The 26,287-nt window shown below is 36.4% G+C and overlaps 1 protein-coding gene across 3 annotated transcripts in view; it reads right to left on the reverse strand.

Annotated features, from left to right (window-relative positions):
* Window positions 1–4: 4 nt before the first annotated feature.
* CWF19L2 (CWF19 like cell cycle control factor 2) overlaps window positions 5–26,287 on the reverse strand; it is a 100,825-nt gene continuing 74,542 nt past the window's right edge. For 2 of the 3 annotated variants that reach the window (XM_064482004.1, XM_064482003.1), the window contains exons 14-18: window positions 24,053–24,169; window positions 18,012–18,167; window positions 16,373–16,453; window positions 2,975–3,076; window positions 6–692 (exon numbers count right to left, since the gene is read on the reverse strand). In XM_064482004.1, the coding sequence (XP_064338074.1) occupies window positions 549–692; window positions 2,975–3,076; window positions 16,373–16,453; window positions 18,012–18,167; window positions 24,053–24,169 (600 nt within the window). In that variant the 3' untranslated portion in view covers window positions 6–548. Of the gene's footprint in view, window positions 693–2,974; window positions 3,077–16,372; window positions 16,454–18,011; window positions 18,168–24,052; window positions 24,170–26,287 lie in introns of all 3 variants that reach the window. The other variant, XM_031443778.2, reaches the window with a different exon arrangement.

Raw genomic sequence — 26,287 nt, forward strand, 5'->3', positions numbered from 1 at the left:
ATCATGAATATGTTATGCTTCATTTAATTCTTTATTACTTTGGGGACATTCTTTTTTCCTTTAATAAAAAGAATAGCAGTATTACATATGCTATTGGTAGAAAGTTAAGAGCTTCTATAAAATGCTATGAAAAGAAATGTTAATTATTACTGAATATGCCAACTCTTACTTTAAAAAATGCAAAAGAAACCAGTCAACAGACTTTACAACCTTGAATGAGATCCACTTCCCTATAAAGCAAGGATTTGCTCTACCTCTTGGACAATCCTTAAAGGAAAGTCTGTATCGTTCAGAACACCAAGACACAGGGGCAGAACAGGACGCGAACGGCTCATTCAGCGTCTCTGGTCTTGTTCCACGGTTGCTACAGTGAAGTCCACCGGAGCAGGTAGGGCAGGAAACTGACACAGTGCAATGATACACAGTTGTCAGAAACCCAGATCATGACTCTCTTTGCCTGTAACCTGAGGGTCAGCTGTTTAGCTGGATGCAATGGAAATAGAACTGAAAGGAACCCGAAATGGAAATTAAAAAATGAAGGGTATGACTCAACAGTTTTTACTTCTGGTGAAGTCAAATGGTTTCCACCACTGAGCAAACTGCAGTGCTTTCTTCCTCTGATCCTCAAAGCTTTCTTGGATCCCCTTCCTCCAGAGTCTTGGTTCTATATCCAGCATCCCACCAATGATTTCCTTTTAAAGAATGAGAAAAATAAAAGTGTGTGCATACACAAACACTGAAAACAGTAATGCCACTCTTCTGTTCATTCTGTTACCAATTATAACATTAAGTAGTTCTCCATGAGGATGTTCAAATTTTACATAAATATTAGTCTCAAGCTAAAAAAAAACATTGTTTTCACTTAGTTCTAACTATGCAAACCCTGTGATTTCAGGAGTCCTAGCTGTGTCTCCTGTCAAGTAATTTGTCCTTCTCTGTTTCTTGTTAGCATATCTATCAGACAGCAGCAAAGAGGAGGAAGAGAAAATGAAATTTAATTCCTTTGGTCCTTATCAGCTGCTCTGGTAAAAGTTTGAAGAAGCAGTTGATCAACAAAGTAGCAATTATTAACTTGGTTGTTCAACTGCAGTTCAATCTCAGGCTAATGTTCTCTCTACTACCCAGTATATTCATAAGACAGTTTCTCCTACTATTAGCTGGAGATCTTTTTTCAGGAAATAAAATCATATTTAAATACTAATCTAAGTAAACCAAGTATTGAAAATTATAAATCACCTTCATTTAAAAAGTCACATTCCCAAGCCCTGAAAGGAATGGATTTTTAATTGTCTGATTATTATTATTCTAGATCATTTCCTTCATAATCCCCTTCCTTTGCTATCAGCTACAGAAACTAATCAAATATGTGCTCATGAATATCTACGTATGGAAAGATATGGGGAAACTTGTGATGCTTCACAGAAGAGAAGTAATGGTAACACAAGAAAACCCTGGGCTGAGGGCTGAACTCTGCATATTCAGTCTAGGTCACACGACTGTGTGGTGAGACCTGGGGTGTAACCTCTCTCACACATAGGTTCTTCATCTTAATAAACATACTAAGGGGACCTCGTGTGTCCAAGCACGGACCAAATACAGCAGGGGATAGAAAGATAACTAACACACATTGCTCTGTCTTCAGAAAGTCATAGCATTTAATGTGAAAAAGAATATGAAAACAAATATCTGTATATAGATGCATGACTAGGACATTATCCTGCATACCAGAAACCGACACATTGTAACTGACTATACTTACAATTAAAGGAAGGAAGGAAGGAAAGGAGGAAGGAAGGAAAAGAAATCTCCAAATTAAATTTATGCAAATAAAAAAATGAATATTTTACTTCATTTTCACTAGAATCAAGTTTTTAAAAAAATATAGCCATAAAACCTTGAGTTATAAAGCTCTGTTTAATAAGGACAGAATTTTTAAGAGCAATGAAAACTAATTTCTTTCTAGTAAACTCTGGGAAAAGATATTCTGAAAAATAATCAGACAAGTAATGTATCTCAACAGTTCATAGAAAATGTGATTTGGGGCCTCCGGTTAACCCTTTAAGGATAACAGCATAAAAATGTTTGAATCCAAACCTATTCATTGTAGAAAATGATCTTACACAGGAGATGAAAGCGGGTGGGGAGAACAGGGAACCCTCGGCAGAGCTCATCTAAGCTCCTCTAATTCAGAGGATGATACGAGCAGAGAGGCCTGAGCTGGGCCAGACCGAAAGGCCACTTCTAGAGCTGTTATTGCCCAGACATTTTTGACCCCTTCAGTGGCCACGTTAACTTCATTCTAGTCCCCGATACTTACATACTCCCCAGGTGTTCAGTAGGCCTTAAGGTTAAGGGCTACCCTTAGTGACGGAAAGAATCCAGCACCGACTGCAAGATCTGTACTCTAATATCTGCCCAGAAACCATCTGTGTGAGACGAGGGATCAATTCTTCTGGGGCTCTGTGGTGTAAGTGAGTTAGGGGTGAGGGCATCTGCCTCTAGCTTAGGCATGAGCTACGTATTACACACCCCTTGGTTCTGTCACTTGTTATAATGCACATGACCCTGGGGAAGTTAGATAGCCTCTCTATAGCTCAGTTTCATCACCTGTTAAATAAAAGTATAAAAATATTTGCTTAATAGAGTCACGGTGAGCATTAAATGAGTTCTCAGAACAGCACCCGGCTCATCAGTTATCATCATTCTCAGCAGAAGCCTGGCTGACTCCACAGGAAAACACTACACGGAGTGTTGACACTGGCAACAAATGTTTGGTTCCAAAGCGATATTCCTGACTGTTACAGAAACTCTGGGATATAATTTATTAATAATTTCCAAGTACTCCCTCTGAATACTGAGTGGAACAGTAGCCACCAACTTCAGAGTACATTGTGCCCAGAGCTGTGGCTTCCCTTCAAAAGAAAAGTGTTACAAAATTGCTAAAGTCTGGAATTTTATTAAATTGTGAGCATACCTTTCCAAAGTAATGAGGGAATTTGTGTTGATCTTCAATGACGTGGGCAAACCCTCCTTGGAGGCCAAAATTCACAGAGAAGTAAGGTAAGCCTCTGGGTACCTAAATAAATGAGAGATCGCACATGAATACAGCATGAAATCAGAAAGTTTTGCGTAATCTTTCTTCCTAATTAAGCATCCCTCAAGACAAATGTACACAATGAATTTCCAATTCTGAAGATACTCAAGCACTAACTTAACTTTCTGAGTAAAATATTTCCTTTGGTAGCCTTTCAGCCAGATAGTGCTTCGTAATATCCAGCAATTATAATCAAAAGCAGTTATTTTCATGTCTTTGGGGAAAACAGGAAAGCAAAGGCACTTGCTTTTTTACACAGCAACAGAATAATTTCCCTTAGACTCTGCAAATAAAGATTAAGCACATGCTTTCCTATATTTTTCTCACAACGCAGAATAGGAAGTGGGGCCAAGTCATATACTTAGAGCTGTTTATAATATCCCTGGGACTTTACTGTTATTTATTTATCAAAGATAAATTAAACATGAACAATCATAGTTTTTTATTAATTGGTGAGATGGGTGTAGCAATATTTAGTTTACCAACCTCATTTCAAAATATCTCCAGGATTAGCTATTATCTTTCCCTTCCTTTTATCCCTTCCTCTTTCTACACACACACACACGAGTGTGCATGAAGTATCTTAATTGGAAAAGACCGTATTTTCTAGCTTTATAATAAATTAAGTAGATCTTGTATCCTTGCAAGTTTTTCCTCCAAACCACAATTCTGTCACTGGAAATTACTCAAATTGACCAATTTAAGTAATATCTTTTCCCTCCAGTCCCTTCATACAGTCAACTTTTACTAATTTTTGGCAGAGAATTGCATACTTCTACTAATTATATGTATTTTGCATTGTGTCCTCAAGAAGGCATGACTTGGAAAGATATAATACGGTATAATAAGAGTAGTCATCTTGAAATAGTATAAAGCAATTAAAATTGGGGCTTATAAAGAATTGTTCATGTTAAGGAAAAGCATTAAGTTAAAAAAAAAATCAGTTTGTGAAATAGTACGTAACATAAAATGCAGAGAAATGGGTTACCACTTTGCGGCTTTGCTTTTGTGTGACCTAGGCACTTAGGAAAAAATTAAGAGACAGACAAGGCTCTAACTGCAGCTCTGATTCTTGTAACTATGGAACCTCAGGCAAGTTATTTAACATGTCTAAGTCTCAAGAGAAATAGGAAGAGCTCAGAAGTTTGCTATTAGGATCAAACAGAAAAATGCAAATAAAGCACATAGCCCAATGCTTGGCACAGAGAATATTATTCAAATATTCCTTTCATTTCCATTTCTGTCTCCCATTAATAGCATTTCATGCAAATCTGGTAGTCAAAAAAAAAAAAAAAAGAATGGAAGGCTCCCATTAAAATATTTTTGCTATCTGAAGTAGATCAACATGAATGTGAATGGCTAAATGATGCTGCAGACCAACATAAAGTAAAGAGCAGTGCTCAAGGCAGGGATGACTTCAGGAAGCAATTTACGATGACTGTGCCCACGCTTTTTGTTTGTGTCACACTGCGTTTGGTAGAAAAATGGCTTCCTAAATATGTCTATGCTCTAATCCCCTATTTGCCATGAATATGTTACACTTTATGGCAAAAAGGACTTTGCAGATGCAATTAAATTAGGGACCTTGAAACAGGGAGATTACCCTGGGTTATCCAGGATATGACAGGAAGGTCAGAGGCAAAGACTGAAAGATCCTAGGCTGGCTGGCTCTGCACAGGAAGGAAAGGCTCACAAGCCATGGAATGCAGGTGGCTTCTAGAAGCGGAAAAAGGCAAGGGAATGGATTCTCCCCGAGAGCCTCCAAAAAAAGCACGCCTGCTAAAGCCTCGATTTTAGTCCAGTGAAACCTACTTTGTACTTGTGGCTTCCAAAACTACGATGTAAGAAGTGTGTTGTTTTAAACCACTGAGTTTGCGGTAATTTGCATATGTATCCCAAGGCTCAGAAACCTATGGTCCAAGAGCCAGGATGGCATAATGAGCACACTATGGCCTTCACACAAAGAACAGCTGTCACCACAAGCAGCTCTGCTCTCTCACTGCTGGAGGAGAGCTGTTAGCAGGCATTGCAAAGGCTACTACACTCAGCTCCTCCCTTTTCCTGCCCTGAGCAGCCAGAGGCATAGAGGTTGGAACTTTAGTGTCACTCGTGAAGGGTACTGTCAGAATTACAGCAAAAAAAAAGTTATTAATTATAGGAAAACAGTAGTATTTGAATTTCCCTCTTTAATATTCCAGATTTTAATCTTTAATCTTGTCCTCGTATTTGAGGATCTCTGGGTAAACCCAAAGTCTGAGGTGGACTTCCCTTAGTTTTAAAAGTCAGATCCTGAATGTCTTAGATGTTTTTCAACTGCTCTAGTTACCACAAAATTAAACCTAAAAACCACATTTAAAAGTTCAGGAAGAATTCATGTGAACTCTCAATAACATCTCCTCATGAAAAGAGACTGCTTCCGCTTTCTTGACAAGTTATTTAGTATCATGCAATTTTGCTGGCAATGAACATTCAGGATCTGTTTCCCTTGTGTATTTCTATAAACTTCACATTACACTGCAAAGAAATCAAAAGACCCAGAGAAAGTAAACAATCGACATAAAAAGAGAAGCTTATACTTACACAAATAAAAACATAAATCAACAGAGAATTGGAATGAATTACAAATATGTGAATCTCTACCAATAGCCAAGAATCTACTGTGGGAAAAAAAATTCACCACACCCCCAAGACACATGTGAAATACTTCATGGAACTAGCAAGGACATAGAGTTTTTAAAAGAAGTATAATAAGGTTTCTTCAGAACAAAAATAATGTTAAAATAAATCAAGATTGTTCACTTCATGCTCAGAAACATGCTTATCATTTTAAAAAGACACTGGCAAGCTTGCTAACCTAAAAAGTGACCTGCTTTGAAATTACTCTTATACTCAAATTCCCTTCACAATTCCATGCACACATTTATTACATCCTAAAGCTAACAGGTCATTTGTATTGCCCGTCTGCTGTGACTCTGTTCAAATAATCTCAGGCAGAATGTTACATGGTGATTCAGAACACACTTCAAAGCTGAATATCCAACTACCACTCCAATAAGAATCTGTATCTGTTTCTTACTTTGTGTATTGGTTAAGTTAAATATTAAAACCCTCTAGGTACTTATTTCACGTACGTATCCAGGTTTAAAAAAAAAAGACTTACATGAGGTACTAGATGGCTCACCAGTAACACTGCTGAATATACACTGGAGCAAGTGGAGGATAATACGATTTTTTATAATTTGAACTTTGAAATATTAGCATTTCCTTTTTTCAAAATTGAAGTATAGTTGACTTAAAACATATTTTAGGTATACAACATAGCAATTCAATATTTTTATAGATTATTCTCCCTTTGAAGCTATCATAAAATGCTGGTTACATGCCCTGTGCTGTCACTCCATTTCTGTACCTAATTTATTTCACACTTTGTAACTTGTACCTCTTAATCCCCTTCCCCTGTCTTACCTCTTCCCCAGCCCCTCTACTCATTGGTAACCACTAGCTTGTTCTCTACATCTGTGAATCAGTTTCTGTTTTATTCATTCGCTTTAGTTTTGAGATTCCACATATAAGTGAAAAGATACCATATTTGCCTTTCTCTGTCTGACATATTTCACTAACTATAATACCCTCCAGGTGCATCCACATTGTTGCAAATCACAAAATTTCATTTTTTGTGTCTGAGTAATATTCTTTATTATATATGCATATTATACATATTATATACATATTTATACACACACCATAACTTCTTTATCCATTTATCTACTGATGGACACTTAAGTTGCTTACATATCTTGGCTATCGTAAATGTTGCTGCTATGAATGCTGGCATGCACGTATCTTTTCAAATTCGTGTTTTGGTTATCTTCAGATATATATCCAGGAGTAAAATTGCTGGATCATAGAGTAGTTCTATTTTTAATGTTTTGAGGAATCTCCATGTTTTCCACAGTGGCAGTACCAGTTAATATTTCCATCAGTGGTGCTCTAGAGTTCTCATTTTTCCACATCCTTGCCATCACTTATTATTTGTTGTCTTTTTGATGACAGCCATTCTGACAGGTGTGAGGTGATATGTCACTGTGGTCTGCATTTACATTTCCCAGATGATTAGCGATACTGAGTATCTTTTCATGTGTCTGTTGACCATCTGAATGTCTTTTTGAAATAATGCCTACTCATGTCTTCTGCCTACTTTCTAACTGGGTTGTTTCTTTGACATTGAGTTGTATGAGATTTTTATATATTCTGAATATTAACCTCTTATCAGACATAATTTGCAAGTATCGTCTCCTATTCAGTAGGTTGCCTTTTCATTTTGTTAATGGTTTCCTTCACTGTGCAAAATCTTTTAAGTAAGATTAGGTCCCATTTGATTATTTTTGCTTTTGTTTCCCTTGCCTGAGGAGACAGATCTAAAAAATATTGCTAAGACCTATGTCAAAGAGTGTAATGCCTATGTTTTCTTTTAAGAGTTTGCAGTCTTACATTTAGGTCTTTAATCCATTCTGAGTTTATTTTTTATATGGCATGAGAAAATGTTCTGAATTCATGATTCTACATGTAGCTGTCCAGTTTTCCTAGCACTACTTATTGAACAGACTGCCTTTTTTCCTCTGTATATTCTTTCCTCCTTTGTCATATATTGACCACAGGTGCATAAGTTTATTTCTGGGCTCTCATTGAGCTAAGTGTCTGTTTTCATGCCAGTGTTTTGATTACTGGAGCTTTGTACTGTTGTCTGAAGTCATGAAGTATGATATCTCCAGCATTGTTCTGTTTTTTCAAGATTGCTTTGGTGATTCGAGGTCTTTTGTGGCTCCATACAAATTTTAGGAATATGTGTACTAGCTCTGTGAAAAGTATCGTGTGTATTTTCATATGTATTACATTAAATCTGCAGATTGCTTTGAGTAGTATATTTTAACAATATTAATTCTTCCAATCCATGAACATGGGATATCTTTCCATTTCTTTGTATCATGTTCAGTTTCCTTCATCAATATCTTATACTCTTCAGAGCAGATAGGTCTTTCACATCCTTGGTTAAGTTTACATCTAGCTATTTTATTCTTTTCGATGCAATTGTAAACAGGATTGTTTTCTTCCTTTCTCTTTCTGATAGTTAATTATTAGTGTATAGAACAGTGACAGATTTGTTTTTATTAATCTTGTCTCCTGCAACTGCAGTGAATTCATTTCTTAGTTCTAATAGTTTTTTTTTGTTTTGTTTTGGTGGAGACTTTAAGGTTTTCTATACATAGTACCATGTTATATTCAAATACTAACAGTTCTCACTTCTTCCCTTCCCATTTGGATTCCTTTCTTTTTCTTCTCTGATTGCCGTGGCTAGGAATCCCAATACTATGTTAAATAGAAATGGCGAAAGTGGGCATCCTTGTCTTCTCCCGATCTGAGAGGAAAGTTTTCAGTTTTTCACCATTGAGTATGATGTTAGCTGTAGGTTTATCACAAAGGACTTTTATTATGTTGAGGTATGTCCCCACTATATCAACTTTGTTGAGAGTTTTTACCATGAATGGGTGTTGAAATTTGTCAGCTGCTTTTTCTGCATCTACTGAGATGATCTTATGGTTTTTATATTTCATTTTGTTAATGCGGTGTATCACATTGATTTACTTGCAAATATTGGACCATCCCTACATCCCTGGAATAAATCCTCCTCGATCATTGTATATGATCCTTTTTATGCATTGTCTAATTCACTTTGCTAATATTTTGTTGAGAATTTTTGTGTCTATATTCATCAGAGATATTGCATTTGTCTCAAGGTATTTTCTGATTTCCTTTTTTTTTTTTTTGTCTGTCTGTCTGTTTTGGCTGACCCACTGAATTTTTAGTAGCATGCTGTTTAGTTTCAGTGTGTTTGTTTGTTTTTTCTATTTTTCTTCCAGTAATTAATTTCCAGTTTCATACCACTATGGTTGCAAAAGCCACTTGATATTTCTATCTTCTTAAATTTGATGAGACTTGTTATGTGGCCTAGCATGTGCTCTATCCTGGATTCAGCTGCACTTGAAAAGAATGTATATTTTGTTGCTTTTGGATGGAAAGCCTGTAGATCTATTAAGTCCAACTGGTCTAATGTGTCTTTAAGGCCATTGTTTCTTTAATGAATTTCTACTTAGATGATATGCCCACTGATATAAGTGGGGTGTTTAGCCCCCACTGTTATTGTATTATTGTCAATTTCTCCCTTACATCTGTTAATATTTGCTTTATATATTTAGACAGTCCTACACTTATATGTTATATGCATATGTTTACATATATGCATGTTTACAAATGTTATATTCTCTTCTTGTATTGATCACTCTATCATTACATAATGCTCTTCTTTGTCTTTTATTATAGACCTTGTTTTAAAGTTTACTTTGTTGGATATGAGTATTCCTACCTCAGCTTTCTTGTCCTTTCAATTTGCATGAAATATCTTTTTTCCATTCCCTCACTTTGAGCCTGCATCTTTAGCTCTGAAATGCGTCTTTTATAGGCAGCATATAGATGAATCATTTAAATCTAATGAACCACCCTATGTCTCTTGATTGGAGCATTTAATGCATTGACGTTTAAAGCAAATACTGATAGATGTGTACTTATTGCCATCTTGTTAAATGTTTTTTTAGTTTTTCTCTATTCCTTTCTTCTTCTTTTAGTCTCTTCCCTTGTGGTTTGATTATTTTATTTTATTTTTATTTTTTTTTAGTATTGCATTTGTGTTCCTTTCTCTCTAGCTTTTCTGTATTTATTGCAGGTTTTTGATCTGTGGTTATCATGGAGTTCATATATATTGATATATCTCTATCTACTTGTTTTAAACTGACAGTCATTTAAGTTCAGAGACATTGTGAAAGATCTATATTTCTTACTCCCCCTCCACATCTTCTATTTTTGATGTCACATTTTACATCTATGCCTATCCCTTAACTGTTTATCGCAGTTATATTTGATTTTACAATTTTTGTCTTTTAACCTTTCTACTAGTTTATTTAAAGTGGTTGATCCCCCTTACTATATAACTGCCTTTAACAGTGGGGTTTTTCCCTTCCTGTATTTTATTTCTTGTTGTAGTCTTTTCTACTTGAAGGCCCTTTAACATTTTTTATGAGGTCAGTTCAGTATTGATGAACTCTTTATTTTTATCTGAGAAGCTCTTTATCTCTCCTTTAATTCTGAATGACAACCTTGCTGAGTACAGTATCTTAGGTTGTTAAGTTTTTTCCTTTCAGCACTTTAAAATACATTGTGCCACAGCCTTTGGCTTGCAAAGTGTCTGCTGAAAAACCAACCAATGGCCTGATGGGAGTTCCCTTGTATGTAACTGTTCATCTCTTGTTGCCTTCAAAATTCTTTATATTTTCCCATTTTAGTTATTACATGTCTTGGTGTGCCTCTCTTTGGGTTCATCTTGTTTGGGACTCTCTGTACTTCCTATACCTGGGTATCTGTTTCCTTCTTCAGGTTTGAGAAGTTTTGAGCCAAAATTTCATCAAATGCATTTTCTACCTCTGTCTGTCTCTTCTCCTTCTGTGATTTCTATAATGCAAATGTTAGTATGCTTGATGTTGTCCCAGAGGTCCCTTAAACTAGACATCTTTTTTTCATTTTTACTTTTCCTGTTCTCATTGGGTGATTTTCACTATTCCACCTTCCAGATCGCTTATGTGTTCCTCTATATTACCTAATCTGCTATTAATTAACTCTAGTGTATTTTTCATTTCAGTTATACTCTTCAGCTCTGAATGGTCCTTTTTAATATTTTCTGGTTCTTTATTAAAATTCCCACTGTGTTTATCTATTTCTTCCCCAAGTTCAGTTAGCATTATTACTATTGCTCTGAACTGTATCAGGTAAATTATTTATCTGTTTCAATATGGTTTTATTCAGAGGTTTTCTTGTTTTTTCAATTGAAACATATTCTTCTACCTGTATGAAAGTATGTGAAAAAGCTGCCTGTCCTGGTCTTGAAGGTGTGTACTTGTGTGGGAGCATCCAAATGCAGTTAGTGTGCGCCCAGTGGCTTTGGTGGGAGAGCTGGATCTGAAGTGAGTCCAGCGTCCTGATAGCCACTGCCTTGGTGGGAGGCAGAGCCAGAGCCAGGTTCGAGCTTGGGCTTCTCCCACGCTCAGTGGCAGTCACCACCCTCCTGGGGGCAGGATCCAGGCCCAGGGGGCTGGAGCAGGAGCCCTGAAGGACCTGCATTTCTCTCAGGTGTAATGGCAGTTCCACCTTGGCTGGGGCACGGCCAGGACCTGAGGGCTTGGGCTGCGTTTTGAAGCTGGCTCCACTTTTTCCTTGGTGTGTGCACCTTGATTAGAGGCTAGGTCAGGGCCAGAGGGGTTGGCCAGATTACTCGGCTGGTTCCAATCTTTCCCAAGTGTGCATATGGACATGTGCGCATGAAATGGCAGTCTCCACCCTGGAGCTGGTTTCTCTCCCTCCCAAGTATGTTGCCACTATCTTAGTCAGAGGAAGAGCAGGGGCCTAAGCAAGCTCTGTTCCCTCCAAGTGTGTGCACTCTCTTTGGCAAATGAAGCCTCCACCTCAGCAGGGTGCAATAGCAGAGCAGGAGGGGCTAGAGTTGGAGCCTGGTGCAGATTGGGTGGCACACTGGGGTGGTTGTGGCAAGTTGGCCAAAGCACCATGCAGTTTTCAATCTGCTGCTTCCACCCTTGTAGCTCTTCAAGAGCAGGGTCTCAGTTTCTTATAGCATTCAGGTAAGCCTCGCTGGTTTTCTAGCCCAGACAGTGCTCACCTTCCCTATGTTGGACCACTGGCCTGGGGATACCGAATAGGTGGATTGAACCCTGCACTCCACAGGGCAGATCCCCCAACATGTGATATCTCCCTCCTCCTCCAGGTCACCCTAGTGGTGTGGGTCCCAACTAGATGGCTTCTCCTCCCCTACCAGACTCTGTGTGGTTCTTTCTTTACAGCCAGGGTTGCAGAAGAGCCATCTTGCTAGTCTTCAGGTCACTCTCAGTGAAAGCTGCTTTACCTGAGTTGTCATCTTGATGCATTTGTGAGGGACGTGGGCTCAGCATCACGCTACCTCATCATCTGGATTCCAGCCATTCTCCTGAAATCCTGAAATATCTTCAACTATCATTAAAACCATATTCTAAAAGAACATTCAATGGCACTGGAAATTATGGTATGAAAAGTAAAAAACTCAAGCACAAAAGATGGATGTACATTACATGAACATTTCGGGGGGGGAGGGGTGTTTTGGTTTTTAATATATAGTCTGGCCCAAATTACCAGCAAGGGAAGAGTAAAAGACTATAGACAATGTTTCTATACAATTTTAATATTATACGTCTAGTTCCATGAAGAATGCCATTGGTATTTTGATACAGATTAAACTGAATCTGTAAATTGCCCTGGGCAGTATGGTCACTTTAACAATATTGATTCTTCCAATCCAAGAACACAGTGTATCTTTCCATCTGTTTGTGTCATCTTCAGTTTCTTTCATCAGTGTCTTAGTTTTCAGTGTACAGGTCTTTTGCCTCCTTAAGAAGATTTATTCTGAACTATTTTATTCTTTTCAATGTGATGGTAAATGGGATCCCTTAATCTCGCTTTCTGATACTTTGTTGTTAGTGTATAGAAAGGCAACAGATTTCTGAGTATTAATTTTGCATCGTGCAACTTTACCAAACTCATGGACCAGCTCTAGTAGTTTTCTGATACTGCCTTTAGGGTTTTCTATGTATAATATCACATCATCTGTTAATAGTGACAGTTTTACTTCTTCCTTTCCAATTTTAATTCTTATTATTTCTTTTTCTTCTCTGATTACTGTGGCTAGAATTTCTAAAACCATGCTGAAGAAAAGTGGCAAGAGTGGACATCCTTGTCTTTTTCTGATCTTAGAGAAAACACTTTCAGCTTTTCACATTGAGTATGATGTTAGCTGTGGGTTTATTTTATATGGCCCTTATTATGTTAAAGTATGTTCCCTCAACACCTGCTTTCTGGAATTTTTTTTTTTAATCATAAATGGATACTGAATTTTATCAAAAGCTTTTTCTGCATCTATTCAGATGATCATATGGTTTTTATTCTTCAATCTGTTAATTTGGTGTATCACATTGAATCTGTGGATATTGAAAAATCCCTGCATCCCTGAGATGAATCTTCCTTACTCGTGGTATATGATCCTTTTAATGTATTGCTGGATTCAGATTGCTAGTATTTTGATGAGAATTTTTGCATCTTTGTTCATCAGTGATATTGGCCTATAATTTTCTTTTTTGTGTGATACCTTTGTCTGGTTTTGGTATGAGGATGATGGTGGCCTCACAGAATGAGTTCAGAGATATTCCTTCCTCTGCAATTTTTTTAAAATAGTTTCAGAAGGATAGATGTTAACTCTTCTCTAAACGTTTGGTATAATTCACCCTGTGAAGCCATCTGGTCCGAGACTTTTCTTTGTTTAGAGTTTTTAATTAGTGATTTAATTTCATTACTGGTAATCGGTCTATTCAAATTTTCTGTTTCTTCCTGGTTCAATCTTAGGAGATTGTACCTTTAAAAGACCCCAGATAGCCAAAACAATCTTAAGAACAAAGCTGGAGGAATCATGCTTTCTGACTTTAGACTACAGTACAAAGCTACAGTAATCAAAAAGTAAGGTATTGTACTGGCACAAAAACAGACATATAGGTCAACAGAAAAGAACAGAGAGCCAAAAAATAAAGTCACACACTACGGTCAAGTAATCTACGACAAAAGAGGTAAGAATATACAATGAAGAAAAGACAGTCTCATCAATAAGAGGTGCTGGGAAAACTGGACAGCTCCACGTAAAGGAGCAAGGTTAGAACATTCTCTAACACCACATACAAAAATAAACTCAAAATGGATTAAAGACTGAAATCCAAGACCAGATACTATAAAACTCCTAGAGGAAAACATAGGCAGAATACTCTGACATAAAACACAGCAATATTTTTTTGGATCTATTTCCTAAAGTAAAAGAAATAAAGGCAAAAAGTAAACAAATGGGACCTAGTTAAACCTAAAAGCTCCTGCATGGCAAAGGAAACAACTGGCAACATGAAAAGAAAACCTACCACACGGGAGAAAATATTTGCAAATGATACGACCAGTAAGGAGTTAATATCCAACAACCCAACATATATAAACATCTCATGCAAATCAGCATCAAAAAAATAAACAACTTGATTGAAAAATAGACAGAAGAACTAAACACATTTTTCCAAAGAGGAAATGCAGATGGCCAATAGACACATGAAAAGAAGCTCAATATCCCTAGTCATCAGAGAAATGCAAATCAAAACTACAATGAGGTATCACCTCACACCAGTCAGGATGGCCATCATTAAAAAGTCCACAAATGGTAAATGCTGGAGACGGTGTGAAGAAAAGGGAACCCTCCTACACTGCTGTGGGAATGTAAATTGGCACTACACTGTGGAAAAAAGTATGGAGGTTTCTCAGAAAACTATAAATAGAACTACCATATTACCCACCAGTTCCACTCCTGGGTATATATCTGAAAAAAACAAAAACACTGATTCAAAAAGATACATGCACCTCAATGTTCATAGCAGCATTATTTACAACTGCCACACTATGGAAATAATCTAAGTGTCCATCAAGAGATTAATGGATAAAGAAGATGTGAGATATATATATATATATATATATAACATAATGGGATATATACTCAGTCATAAAAATGAATGAAATTTTGCCATCTGCACCAAAATGGATGTACTTGGAGGGCATTATGCTAAGTGAAATAAGTCTGAGAAAGAAAGACAAATACTATATGATACCACTTATATGTGGAATTTAAAAAATAAAACAAACTAGTGAATATAACAAAAAAGAAACAGACTCACAGATACAGAGAACAAACTAGTGGTTGACAGCGGGGAGGTGGGGGTGATACAGAGGTTGGGGAGTGGGTGGTACAAACTACTGGGTGTAAGACAGGCTCAGGGAACACAGCTCAATATCAATATTTTGTGATAACTATAAATGGACAGTAACCTTCAAAAACTGTATAAAACTTTTCAAATGTTTAAAATGGCTGTACTTTTGAATTAAAACTATCTCCAGTAATGCAATGAAATTTGAATCTTTTGTCTTCCCTGTAATAAATATACTAGGGACTCCTATCAGTCACATAAGAGTCTGGCTTTCCAGAAGAAGAAATGGGAGAAAAATATTATAGTGACATCTACTAGAATAGGGGTTGGCAAAATTAAAAAGATTTTTTAAAAAATTTTAAAAACTTTTAAAAACCTATAATAAAAGTTTTAATTTAAATAAAATATTTTGGGCTTTGCAAATCATACAATTTCAGGGGCAACTCTCAACTATGCCCTTGTAGCATGAAAGTAGCCAAAGACAATAAATTAAAAAAGGGGGTAGCTGTCTTCCCATAAAGCTTCCTTACACAAACAGGCAGCAGGCTAGATTTAGCACACAAACTGTGGTTCCCAACCCCTGCACTAGAATGTAAGCTCTGTAAAGTCTTCGTTTTGTTCCACTATGCATTAAAAGCCCCTAGAATAGTGCCTGGTAGATACTAGGCACTCAATAAACATTTCTGGAATAAATTACTCTTTGAATAGAAAAACAAAAAGGAATTCATAGTTCTATTATATATCTATTCCTTTTAACTTATATTTCTAGAAAAGAAGGAGGTCATTACAGAATTATTTAAGTGTAACTTGTATCTAAAAGTTGATCTGCAAATCAAGATTAAACTATGAAGCATGGTTAGGAAAGTCTCTAAAAGAACAATGTATCCATAATCTAATTCAACTACTATTTTAAAGAAACGTAACAGGGAACCTCTGTATAAGAAAAGAGAGAGAGAGATCCAAGTTCAAAATACAGTCTCTAGAAAAATGTTTCTCTCATTATAATTTCAGTAAAAAGGAAGGCCCCCTTCTCACTTGTACCACAGAGGCTGAGAATCCCATGAGGGGAGCTTTCATGGCAGAGCCTTATGGCTGTCATAGCCAATTATAGGCACTACGATGGCAGAGGGCCAGAGGATAAGGAATAAACACTCAAATAAGCGATTAAACAAATAAAGATTTGCAAGACCAGATAGAACGAAAACAGTTTCTTCTTTATTTGTAGAATTACACTTACTTCACCTTTGGTCACTCAGCCAAATGTTCTCTTTCTCAAATAAGATGTGGAAATTACAAAGATCCTAAAACACTAGGGTAATTTCTCATATTGAAAACAAGTAATACTTACAGACTTTCTGATATCTTTTGAAGAGAGATCAATCAATTTCTTGTTCATAGACCACTCTTCATCAGATTCCATTATGGCTTTCTAAAAAATAGCCATTTGTTAATAAAAAAAGTAATATACAAGTAAATACACAGAGACAGTTTTAAAATAAGGTAATATAGTGAATTAATTGTAGGATATAATATACATGTTAGGTTACTTTGAATAAATTAAGGTTTTAATCTCTGTTATTTAAAATTAGAATTTCTTGATTTCTTAAAAGTCCTATCTTTCACCAAGATAATACTATTTTACTCACTTTTAACTCTTGTACTAAATTTAGCTCACCTTTACATGGCAAAACAATCCTTAGTTAGACCAAGCAATTAAATATTAAATATAATTTGTGAACATAAGGAGCAAATTTTAAAGGTGAAATTAACTTTCAAATAAGCACGATTTAAAAACATTGGTATACTGCTGTTCCCTATTTAAAAGACATGGATTGCCTGTGTTGACACTACAGTGTAGCACATTCAATATAAAACTAAACCCAAAGCAAATAAATACATCTTTAATGATCATATAAAAGGTTTAGGGTAGAAGAGAAAAGTGACATCCCATTCTGCCAAGAGATGACATTCTTGTCACCCAGCCTGAGTGACAGCAGCTGCTCTATGTTATGCCCTATACCTCAGTGCCCATAGGCACAATCACCTAAGACTGCCACTATTGCATATATGGTTCTACATTTACAAATTTATATTAGTCTATAAATTATACTATACTCAGGTCAGTATCAAACAAAGGCTATTTGGTTAAAGCTATTTGAATATTATAATGCTACTTAGTTGATTAAAAATCTAGTCATTTATCACATGTCCAAAACTATATGTCAAGGTTAGATTTTAGTTTCTTTTTACAAGTAGCACAATGAGGTATTAAATACTAAAACTTGCAGCAATAACTTGCTTCAGCAATTGTAATTTGTACTGTTTGCATGTAACTATCTTTGGTGTTGATGAACTTTAATGATAAGTTTTCTAGAATTATGACTATAATTTTGAGTGGAAAGTACTTCAAGGTAAAACTTTAATTTTTCATTTGAGAAATGAGTAATTAAACTAGAAATTATAAATTACCATTTGATAGTATAGTCATACTTTAAGCATCCGTTTTGTTTTTTTAACTTTTTTTATTGAGTTATAGTCATTTTACAATGTTGTGTGAAATTCCAGTGTAGAGCACAATTTTTCAATCATACATGAACATACATATATTCATTGTCACATTTTTTTTGCTGTGAGCTACCACAAGATCTTGTATATATTTCCCTGTGCTATATAGTATAATCTTGTTTGTTCTGCATATGTCTGTCAGTATCTACAAATTTTGAACTCCCAGTCTGTCCCTTCCCAGTCCCCCACCCTGGGCAACCACAAGTTTGTATTCTAAAGCATCCTTTTTAAAAGTCAAAATCCTAAATATTTTTCTACAGAAATTTATACAGCAGAATATTTTGTGCTTTATTTCATTTGTTTGTATGAAATTTGACATAAGTATATGGGAGAAAAAAAGTATCAGAATAAAGATAACTGTATTCATAAAACCATACTATAACAAAAAAATAAGTCTATATGTAAAGACTATGTATAAATACCTTAAAATAGATGGGAGCCATATCACCCACTTCCTTTGGGAGAGGAACGCATTCATAAACCATATGATACTGCTTCTTCATGCTCATATTTGTTTCTAAAAAGATACAGTCCAATCCTTTATCTTCGAACATCTTTACCAATGATTTTCTGAACATCTGAAGAAAAGACAATGGCTAGGTAAATGAAGCAGTCAGAGGAGATTCAAAATGTGAAAACAATAAAAAGTACAATAAATTCCTTTAAAAAAAACAAACAGTAAACAATGTCTGAACTCTGTAATGTGACGTTATAGTTTTTACTTTCTAAATCTACTACAGAGTTTCACATAGCTAAGCAACATTTTTTAAAAACTGAAACTCTCTGCAATTATGTATGCATAATTGTATACATAATATACAATTGTGTATAGATTAGAAACAGTTCCAGTAAACTAAAATAAGAAAAGGAAGAGATAAATTAAAATTTAGGTGGTAAAATATATAGAACTGACAGGGAAAACATCCATAAGCCAAAAAAAGGTGCTCGGAGCATGTAGGCATCCTTAAATTCAGTAACAGACAAGCAGAATTCACTTCCAATTGCTGTTTTATCCTTACAGTAATTTTATTTTCTGGTTCCCTTCATATGCGTGCTGATCTTTCTCTTCCAACTTTTTTTTTTTTGAGGTATAGTCAGTTTACAATGTTGTGCCAATTTCTGGTGTACAGCACAGTGTTTCAGTCATACATGAACATACATATATTTGTTTTCATATTCTTTTTCACTGTACGCTACTACAAGATATTGAATGTAGTTCCCTGTGCTATACAGTATGAACCTGCTTATCTATTATATATATATGCCAGTCAGTATCTGCAAATCTAGAACTCCCAGTTTATCCTTTCCCACCCTCTTCGCCCCCTGGTAACCATAATTTTGTTTTCTATGTCTGTGAGTCTGTTTCTGTTTTATATATAAGTTCATTTGCCTTTTTACTCAGCATAATTCCCTAGAGATTCAACCAGGTTGTTGTTGAGACCCTGTCTAATTACTGCCATGTGGAGACAGAAGTTCAGGTTTTTCATACAAACCTCTGTTGACAACCAAAAGGGGCAAAGGCTACAAATTACTGCTGGGTAGGGTATGGGAGTTCTGGGTTCCCACCAGGTCTCCACTGATCACTTTTTATTCATCATTCATTACTATTCTAATTTCCACTCATTTTATAAAATAAGAGCAAGTAGGGAAAAAAAGAAATAAGATAATTATAATCTGAGGTGAACTAGAAAGATATCTAGCAAGCAATGGACAGGGGATTCGCTGTTCATTTCTAACCTCAGCTGTAGATAAGTTCAGCATAGTCTCTTTACAACAATCAATTTGCTGTCAATCTCAAAATCTTGGCCAACATCTATAATCTCATGATAGATGATTGTTAGATAAATCATTGTAGATGATTATACATGATTCCTTCCCATTTTAAAAATTCTCTGCCTTTGGCATTATACTTTCTAAAATCACATTAACAGAGGTCGTGCACACAATAAAGTTAAATTATGATAAAAACATAAAATATTGGTATAGATATCTATATGGTAAAATTGATTACTCGGATTTTATATTTGCCACGCTCCTAATCTGATTCCTACGTGTAACAACACTTTCCCAAATACAGCTGTGCTCACTAACCTGTTTCATCTTCCTCTTCCTGGGTAACAAGAAGACTACATTTCCCAGACTCTCTGACACTTAAACAAGGCCACGTTTAGCTCTGGGTAATGGAATGTATATGGAAATGATACGCATCACGTGTATTGAAGCAGTTATTAAGAGGCAGGGTGCCTTCTCACATTCATTTTCTTCCATCCAAGGGGCTGACAGAGAAGGACCACAGGAGAACCTTCCCATGGAAGGAGCCTGGATGCCTGAGTCATTCCTTGGAGGCTATCTGCCACACTGGACTATGATACAAGAAATTAACTTCCACTGCCTCAAAATACTGTGAATTAGGTTTTGTTTGCAACAGGAGTGAAGGATAAGGTGGGTAATTCATTGACATCAGTGATATAACTGGAGCTGCTTCAGATACACCAGAAAGTGACAACAGTTAACCCTGCTTTTCCCTCTACTCAATTGTATGTCCCAGACACTTACCTTCACAAGCCTCATGGTACATGCATACAATAATTAAAAAACAAAACCAAGTGGGGAAATACAGAACTCTGGTTTTATAACATAGTTTTTTAGATTTTTTTTACTTTGTTAACTGTTAGTACATTTGTGAATTTTTGTTTATTATGATTATTTTCAATTAAATGTTATTTATTTCATTATCACTTAGTTCTGTGGTGAGAAGATAATTTTATATACTAGAAAAAGGAGAATCATTACTAGAATGGAACTATATACTTGAAAACCAAAGTTTCTTTTTTTTAATGAAAAAGCAGATAAAAAGCAGCAGCAACAACAAAAATTTAGATGCTTTAAAGATTATCTCACAAACTTCTTTACTTCCTATTTGTTCATAAGTCTTTCCTGGTTTAATGACTGTTCCAGAGTCTATCTGGATAAGAGTAAAGAAGACAGACTTAAGAGGTCATGGATTATAAATGAAAACTTAAAAGGAATAAATCAGTACTGATACAAGAATAGTTCAGTATTATAAAATATATAAACATCATACTTCTAGTCTCAAGGAGGTTACACACATACATTTAAGTACTTCTTCTCCTGTGTGTATATAAAAGAATTTAATTTAAAGACATGAGTTTAATGGTGTAATTTGAGGTGTTCAGCTCCATTAAAGCAAGATTTCTCCAAGCTCATGTAACAAATACACTACAGTAGTTAAATAATATTCATTCTTTAAAAGTTATATGAAAACTAAACAATGAAGAAAGCATTCTAGCACATTATCATAAGATACTAAAACTATTTTAAGCTTCAGAGAGATACAGAGAGCTCACATTATGGGAGGAGTGGCATAAAATTCCCATATTCCTAGTAGAAAACACTTCATCATTCACGTAATCACTATTTTCTGTATTTCTAAACTATGATTACTCACCTAATTGCCATTCCTCATTTAGTTAACACATCTGGACCTAAACTGCTAACAATATATTTAAGTAAATTATACTACACAATGTTATGATTCTTAATTTGTATCAAATCACAGTACCAAAAACTCAGGTAAATTATGAGTAAAGAAATTTCAAATAAAAATTAAAATATTTTCATTAAAATATCAAAGCTATTTAGGGCTGATGATATAATATTAATATTATAATTTATTCAAATTTTCTAAATAGAACACGTCTAAAGTCATTCAAACATAAATGTGATGTGATAGTAGAGAACATACACATTTAACTCTATACAGTTCATGGAGTGACCCCTACAAAAATGACATTAAAGTAATTTTCAAAAGAGCACAAAGCTATTAGAACAAAGAAAATGAGAAAATACACTGAAAATCATTATCACCCCATAATACTTGACTTAAACACTAAAAAGTTGGTTCACACCTGTGTGGTGTGGGAGGAGGGGACTTAGCAGGGATAGTAAAAAAGACAGCCATGCTGCACTGCAGAATTCTCAAAAGGCTCACAAATTGGCAGCACCAAGGAGTTATGGAAGAAGAGGTGAAGGTGTGGTGAAAAACAGATGACACAGATGAAAGTCTCTCGGAAGAACAATTAACATGCCAGATCCCCTCCTCCACACCAGGAAAACACTATTGGATTATTTTTCGGAGAAGGCAAACAGCAAGGCTACTGGGCTGGGAAAACCAGACACAGTTGAGAGTATACAGTCTGAAAACAGAGGCATCATAGAAAAATGTTACTTAGTGTTTGTTCTTAAATGTTTGACATTCCGTCACCCCAGCCTTCTTCCCCAGCTCAGCTCGCAGAACACTGGAAAGCAGGTGCAGATGCTCTAGGCAAGAGACTGAGTCTTTTCTGGAGACTTTGACTAGCCCTAAGAAAAAGACCTAATGGTGCTATGCACTGGAAGTTTCCCACTGAAATGGCACCGCAGAGAAGCTCACTGCAGATGAGCGTCAATGGCCCCACCACCACACTGCTGATCTGAGATGTTTATCTGACTACAACATACTTCAAGCATATTCGTCAAACTGATGAGAATACACTCAAAGCGGTCAAAGTTTCACTATGTATTTAATAAAACTAAAAATTTAGATCTTATTCATTAGAAATCTCTGATTATTCTCACATGTTCCGCTGACATTTTTCTTTGCATATTCTAATACAAGGTCTAAAATTAAATTTAAATGTTACTAGAGGATGGTGACAAAAATCACTTGAAGGAAGCGGCCCTTGCATTTGCAAACATTATTTTTTGCTAAGTCAAACCATTTTTAAAATATATTCTCTAAAAGTAGTGAATGACCATAAGCGTATTCACCAGGGCATAATTAGAGTTTCTGTACATATATGAAAGTAAACACAGAAATCAGTAAGACTACATTTCTTTAAATAAGCTAGAATTTAGATATTTTCTTCATTCACTATCTTAGAGTACTTTACATCTTCTAACAACTTTTTCCTTTATCACACACAAAAAAAGCTGTAATGTCATTATTTGCATAAAATAATCTGTCTTTTCCTCCCTCGCTCAGTTTTCTATAATGCGTGTGGGTTACAAAATCCGCTAAACTATAATGTAACCTGTACTAGTATACTCCACACTGTTGGGCAGAATTAATGAGTGATTTTATCTCTGCACTTCTCACAATACCTGGACTATCTTACACTCATGCACTTAGTATCTGTTGAATTGAATAAATTTCTTCTTAAGCCACCTCAGTGTTTTTTTAACTTCTTAATTTACTTTTAATTTAACTTATTAATTAACTTTTTAATTTCTTACAGAAACATAAAACATACAGACTGGACTCCTGTATTACTGAAAATCTTTTTGACACTGTATTTTTGCTCTAAGTTAAATTAGTTTTGCACGTATACACTTTTAAAAACCATTCCAGAAAAGTTCCAAAATAATTCTGAAAACCAAATATGCAATAGTTTCCACTTTAAATTATTTACTACACTGGCATCCACTACTGGAAAAAAATTTTTCTCACAGCAAATATACTTGTCCATACTTGCTTGGCCATAGATGCATTAAAACAGTCTGCTCTTTAACTTCCACAGCATAAACTTAAAGATTTCAGGGAGTAAGAGACTGAATTTCACAAAATAAAGTAAAAATATCTCCTCTCTTGTATCCTTATAAGCAAAGACTAGAATTAGTCTCTTTCGAAGGCTTAAAATGTTCATGTTTTCTAACCAGGGGTTCCTATAACCCTATTCAGTTGTCAGGCATTAGGAAAACAAGAGTTTTCCTTCTTTCTTTTTTGGTCATTATAAGATCTCGAGATAACTCAGCTGCAATTTTGCCCATGTTGTGCTTTTCATTTCTTGAAAAATCAACCACAAAAAACAAACAAAAAAATCCCTGCATCCAAAAACTGGCCCAAGTTATAGGGGAAAAGAGTGGAAATTAAAGCTGGTAACAAAGTTACAACCAAATCACATCAGCAGAAAAGGTCAACGCCAACTACAGGAAAATATGACAACTGCTAAATATAAATTTATAACTTCCAAAAATTATTTTTTTATTACCTGAAAATATCTTTCCTTTTGGCTGTAATTTTTTAGCTTACTGTGGTAACAATGATTATTTCAATTTCCACAAAAGCAAAGACTGAAAATCTTACACTGATTTTTTTTAAAAGTAAAAATAATTACTACTTGGTCACAGTTTATTTAAATAGTAGACAAAAGCTTCCAGTTGTGCACCTGAGACTATTATGTTATATGACAATTATACCTCAATAAAAATTTTTTTAAAGCTTTCAATAAAGTAAAAAGGTAGTGAGTGGTAAAAACATCATGACAATTATGGAAATGTGTATGTGTTCACATTCAGAAAGTCATGAGTCTACCTAACGAAGGTATAAACTTGTTAGAATTTATCACAATAGATGTGAAGACTGCTCTTATCAGTTGCAACGAATCAAGAGCCTTCTGCCGACCTGCATTTCCTCCCAGATGTCCTCGTCCAGCGAGGTGGCCGCTCTGTGGTGCTGCAAAGGCACTATCAAGCACTGCCCGTCCGTGAGCGACCGAATGTTGGGTAAACACAAATAAACCTAGAGGGAAAGGAGCAAGAGTGGGATGTTACTGCTACTTACTCTCGGCTGGGAAAGACGAGCTCCCGGTAGGGTGCCACGGCTAACAGTTAATAAAGTATACTTATTTATAAGCAATATATTTTACTTGAATATTTTGAAGTTATTCACTATTTAAAATTTTAAAAGCCATACAGATAGCTTTCAATAAAGCAGAAATTTAAAAGCACAAGTCTCAGTTTCAACTGTTATACCTCAAAGGTTAAGCTTACCAAAGGGTAGCAGGAATGGTACTTCATCCCTCATCTGAGAAAGCCCTTGAAACGACACAAATTTTGCAAGAATAAAAAAAATACACGACCTGGTAAGGGTAGTGAAGTTTAACTGATGCCTATGAAGCAGGCATTCCTCCTCTCACTGGCTGAGAAAAGAGAAATTAACTTCTACATTGCTTTACAGTACTGGTTAAGTTCTATTTTTGTACATACATGTAACACCTACGAGCCGGCACTGTTTTTCCATTCTACACAAACTGTCTTTAAAAGAAAAAAGGTCAATTAGTAAGTCTATAGAGAGCACAAGGTGTTCATAAGGACCATAAATAACATGTTGCAAAGAGTCTTGATCTTATTTTCTATTATTTTGTTAGGTTTTAGCTAGAAAAATTTTATATGGAAGGATTAATTAATTAATTGATGGATTTAGTTATTTACTTAAATAATACAAAATTATAAAACCTCACTGTAAGAGGATAAACCAGGCGTGCACGTGGATACGGCTATCTACTTAAACTTACAGTTAAATCACAGTCATATTCACAATTAAAAACAATACTGGGAATAAGCATTGGAGAGGTGGCCAAGGTGGTGGAGTGGGAAGACCCTGAATCCACCTCCCCAACAGGCACAACGGAATTACAACTAACTACAGAGCAGCTGCCTACAAGGGCAACCTGAAGCCCAGGAGAAAAGGCATTCCACACTAAACGACACGAAGAAGGAACCACAGTGAGACGGGAGACGGGGGTGGGGACGCAGTACAGTCAGAACCCCCCACCCCAGGCCAGCGGCCCGCAGACGAGAGGAATAGTACAACTGCAGAGGAACTGGATCAAGGAACCCAAGCCCCCCACTGGGTACCCAGGCAGCGGGCCTGCAACATGCAGCCACGTCCCCCCGAAAGCCTGGCTCTGAAGGCCCGCGAGGCTTTCACACAGCAGACCCCAAGGGTAACAGGGAACAGTGCTCCATTCTTAAAGGTCGTGCGCAAAATCGGACATGCTCTGAGTCCTGGCCTAGAGGCAGCAGTTTAAAGGAGCCTGGTTCAGACCCACCTGCTGAACTTGGGGAGCCTCCCCAAGGGGCAGGAGGCAACTGGGGCTCCTCTTGGGGATGGAAAAGGTGGAAGCAGCCATTTTTGGCAGCTCATTCTACCATGATAACACCAGACTGGCAAGCACCATTTTGGAATCCCCCCTCTAGCCTATAAGTGCTGGGGACCAGGCCCACTCTCTAGTGAGCTGGCACAGCCCAGGAGCCCTGCTGGGCACACAGTCAACCACTCAGGAAGCCTACCCCACGCACCAGCAAGAAGGCAGCAGCCCCACAGCCCACAGGGTGACACAGGCAACCGCAAGGAACGCCTACCCTGCCCTCCAGCAGGCCTGCAGCCACGGCATGAGGCATCGCAGCCAACCACGCTGGGGCTCAGCCCTGCCCACAAGCTCCCCAGCAGCAGCTGACCTGCCAAACAAAAGGGTGCGTGCACCCCTAGGAATGTGGCTCTGGTCACCAAATATTTACTGAAATAAGTGACTATTACTAGTGACTATTAAATAAGTGAGTGTTAATATTTATTGAAAGAAGTGACTATAAACATATGTGCCTGGTATACAATAATGAGTAAAAGTTATCTATGCCCTCCCAGCACTTACAGACTACTGGGGGAGACACTCAACAAGTAAAACAAAATACAGTTGACCCTTGAGCAACACAGACTGGAAGTGCCTGGGTCCAACTATACATGGATTTTTTTCAATAAATACGACAGTACTGTACGATCTGTAACTGGTTGAACCCACAGACAGGGAACCACAGATCAGGGGGGCTGACTGTGGGACTTGAGCATCTTTGGATTTTG

Source organism: Camelus dromedarius, chromosome 34 (assembly GCF_036321535.1).
Source record: "Camelus dromedarius isolate mCamDro1 chromosome 34, mCamDro1.pat, whole genome shotgun sequence".
Taxonomy (NCBI): Eukaryota; Metazoa; Chordata; class Mammalia; order Artiodactyla; family Camelidae; genus Camelus; species Camelus dromedarius.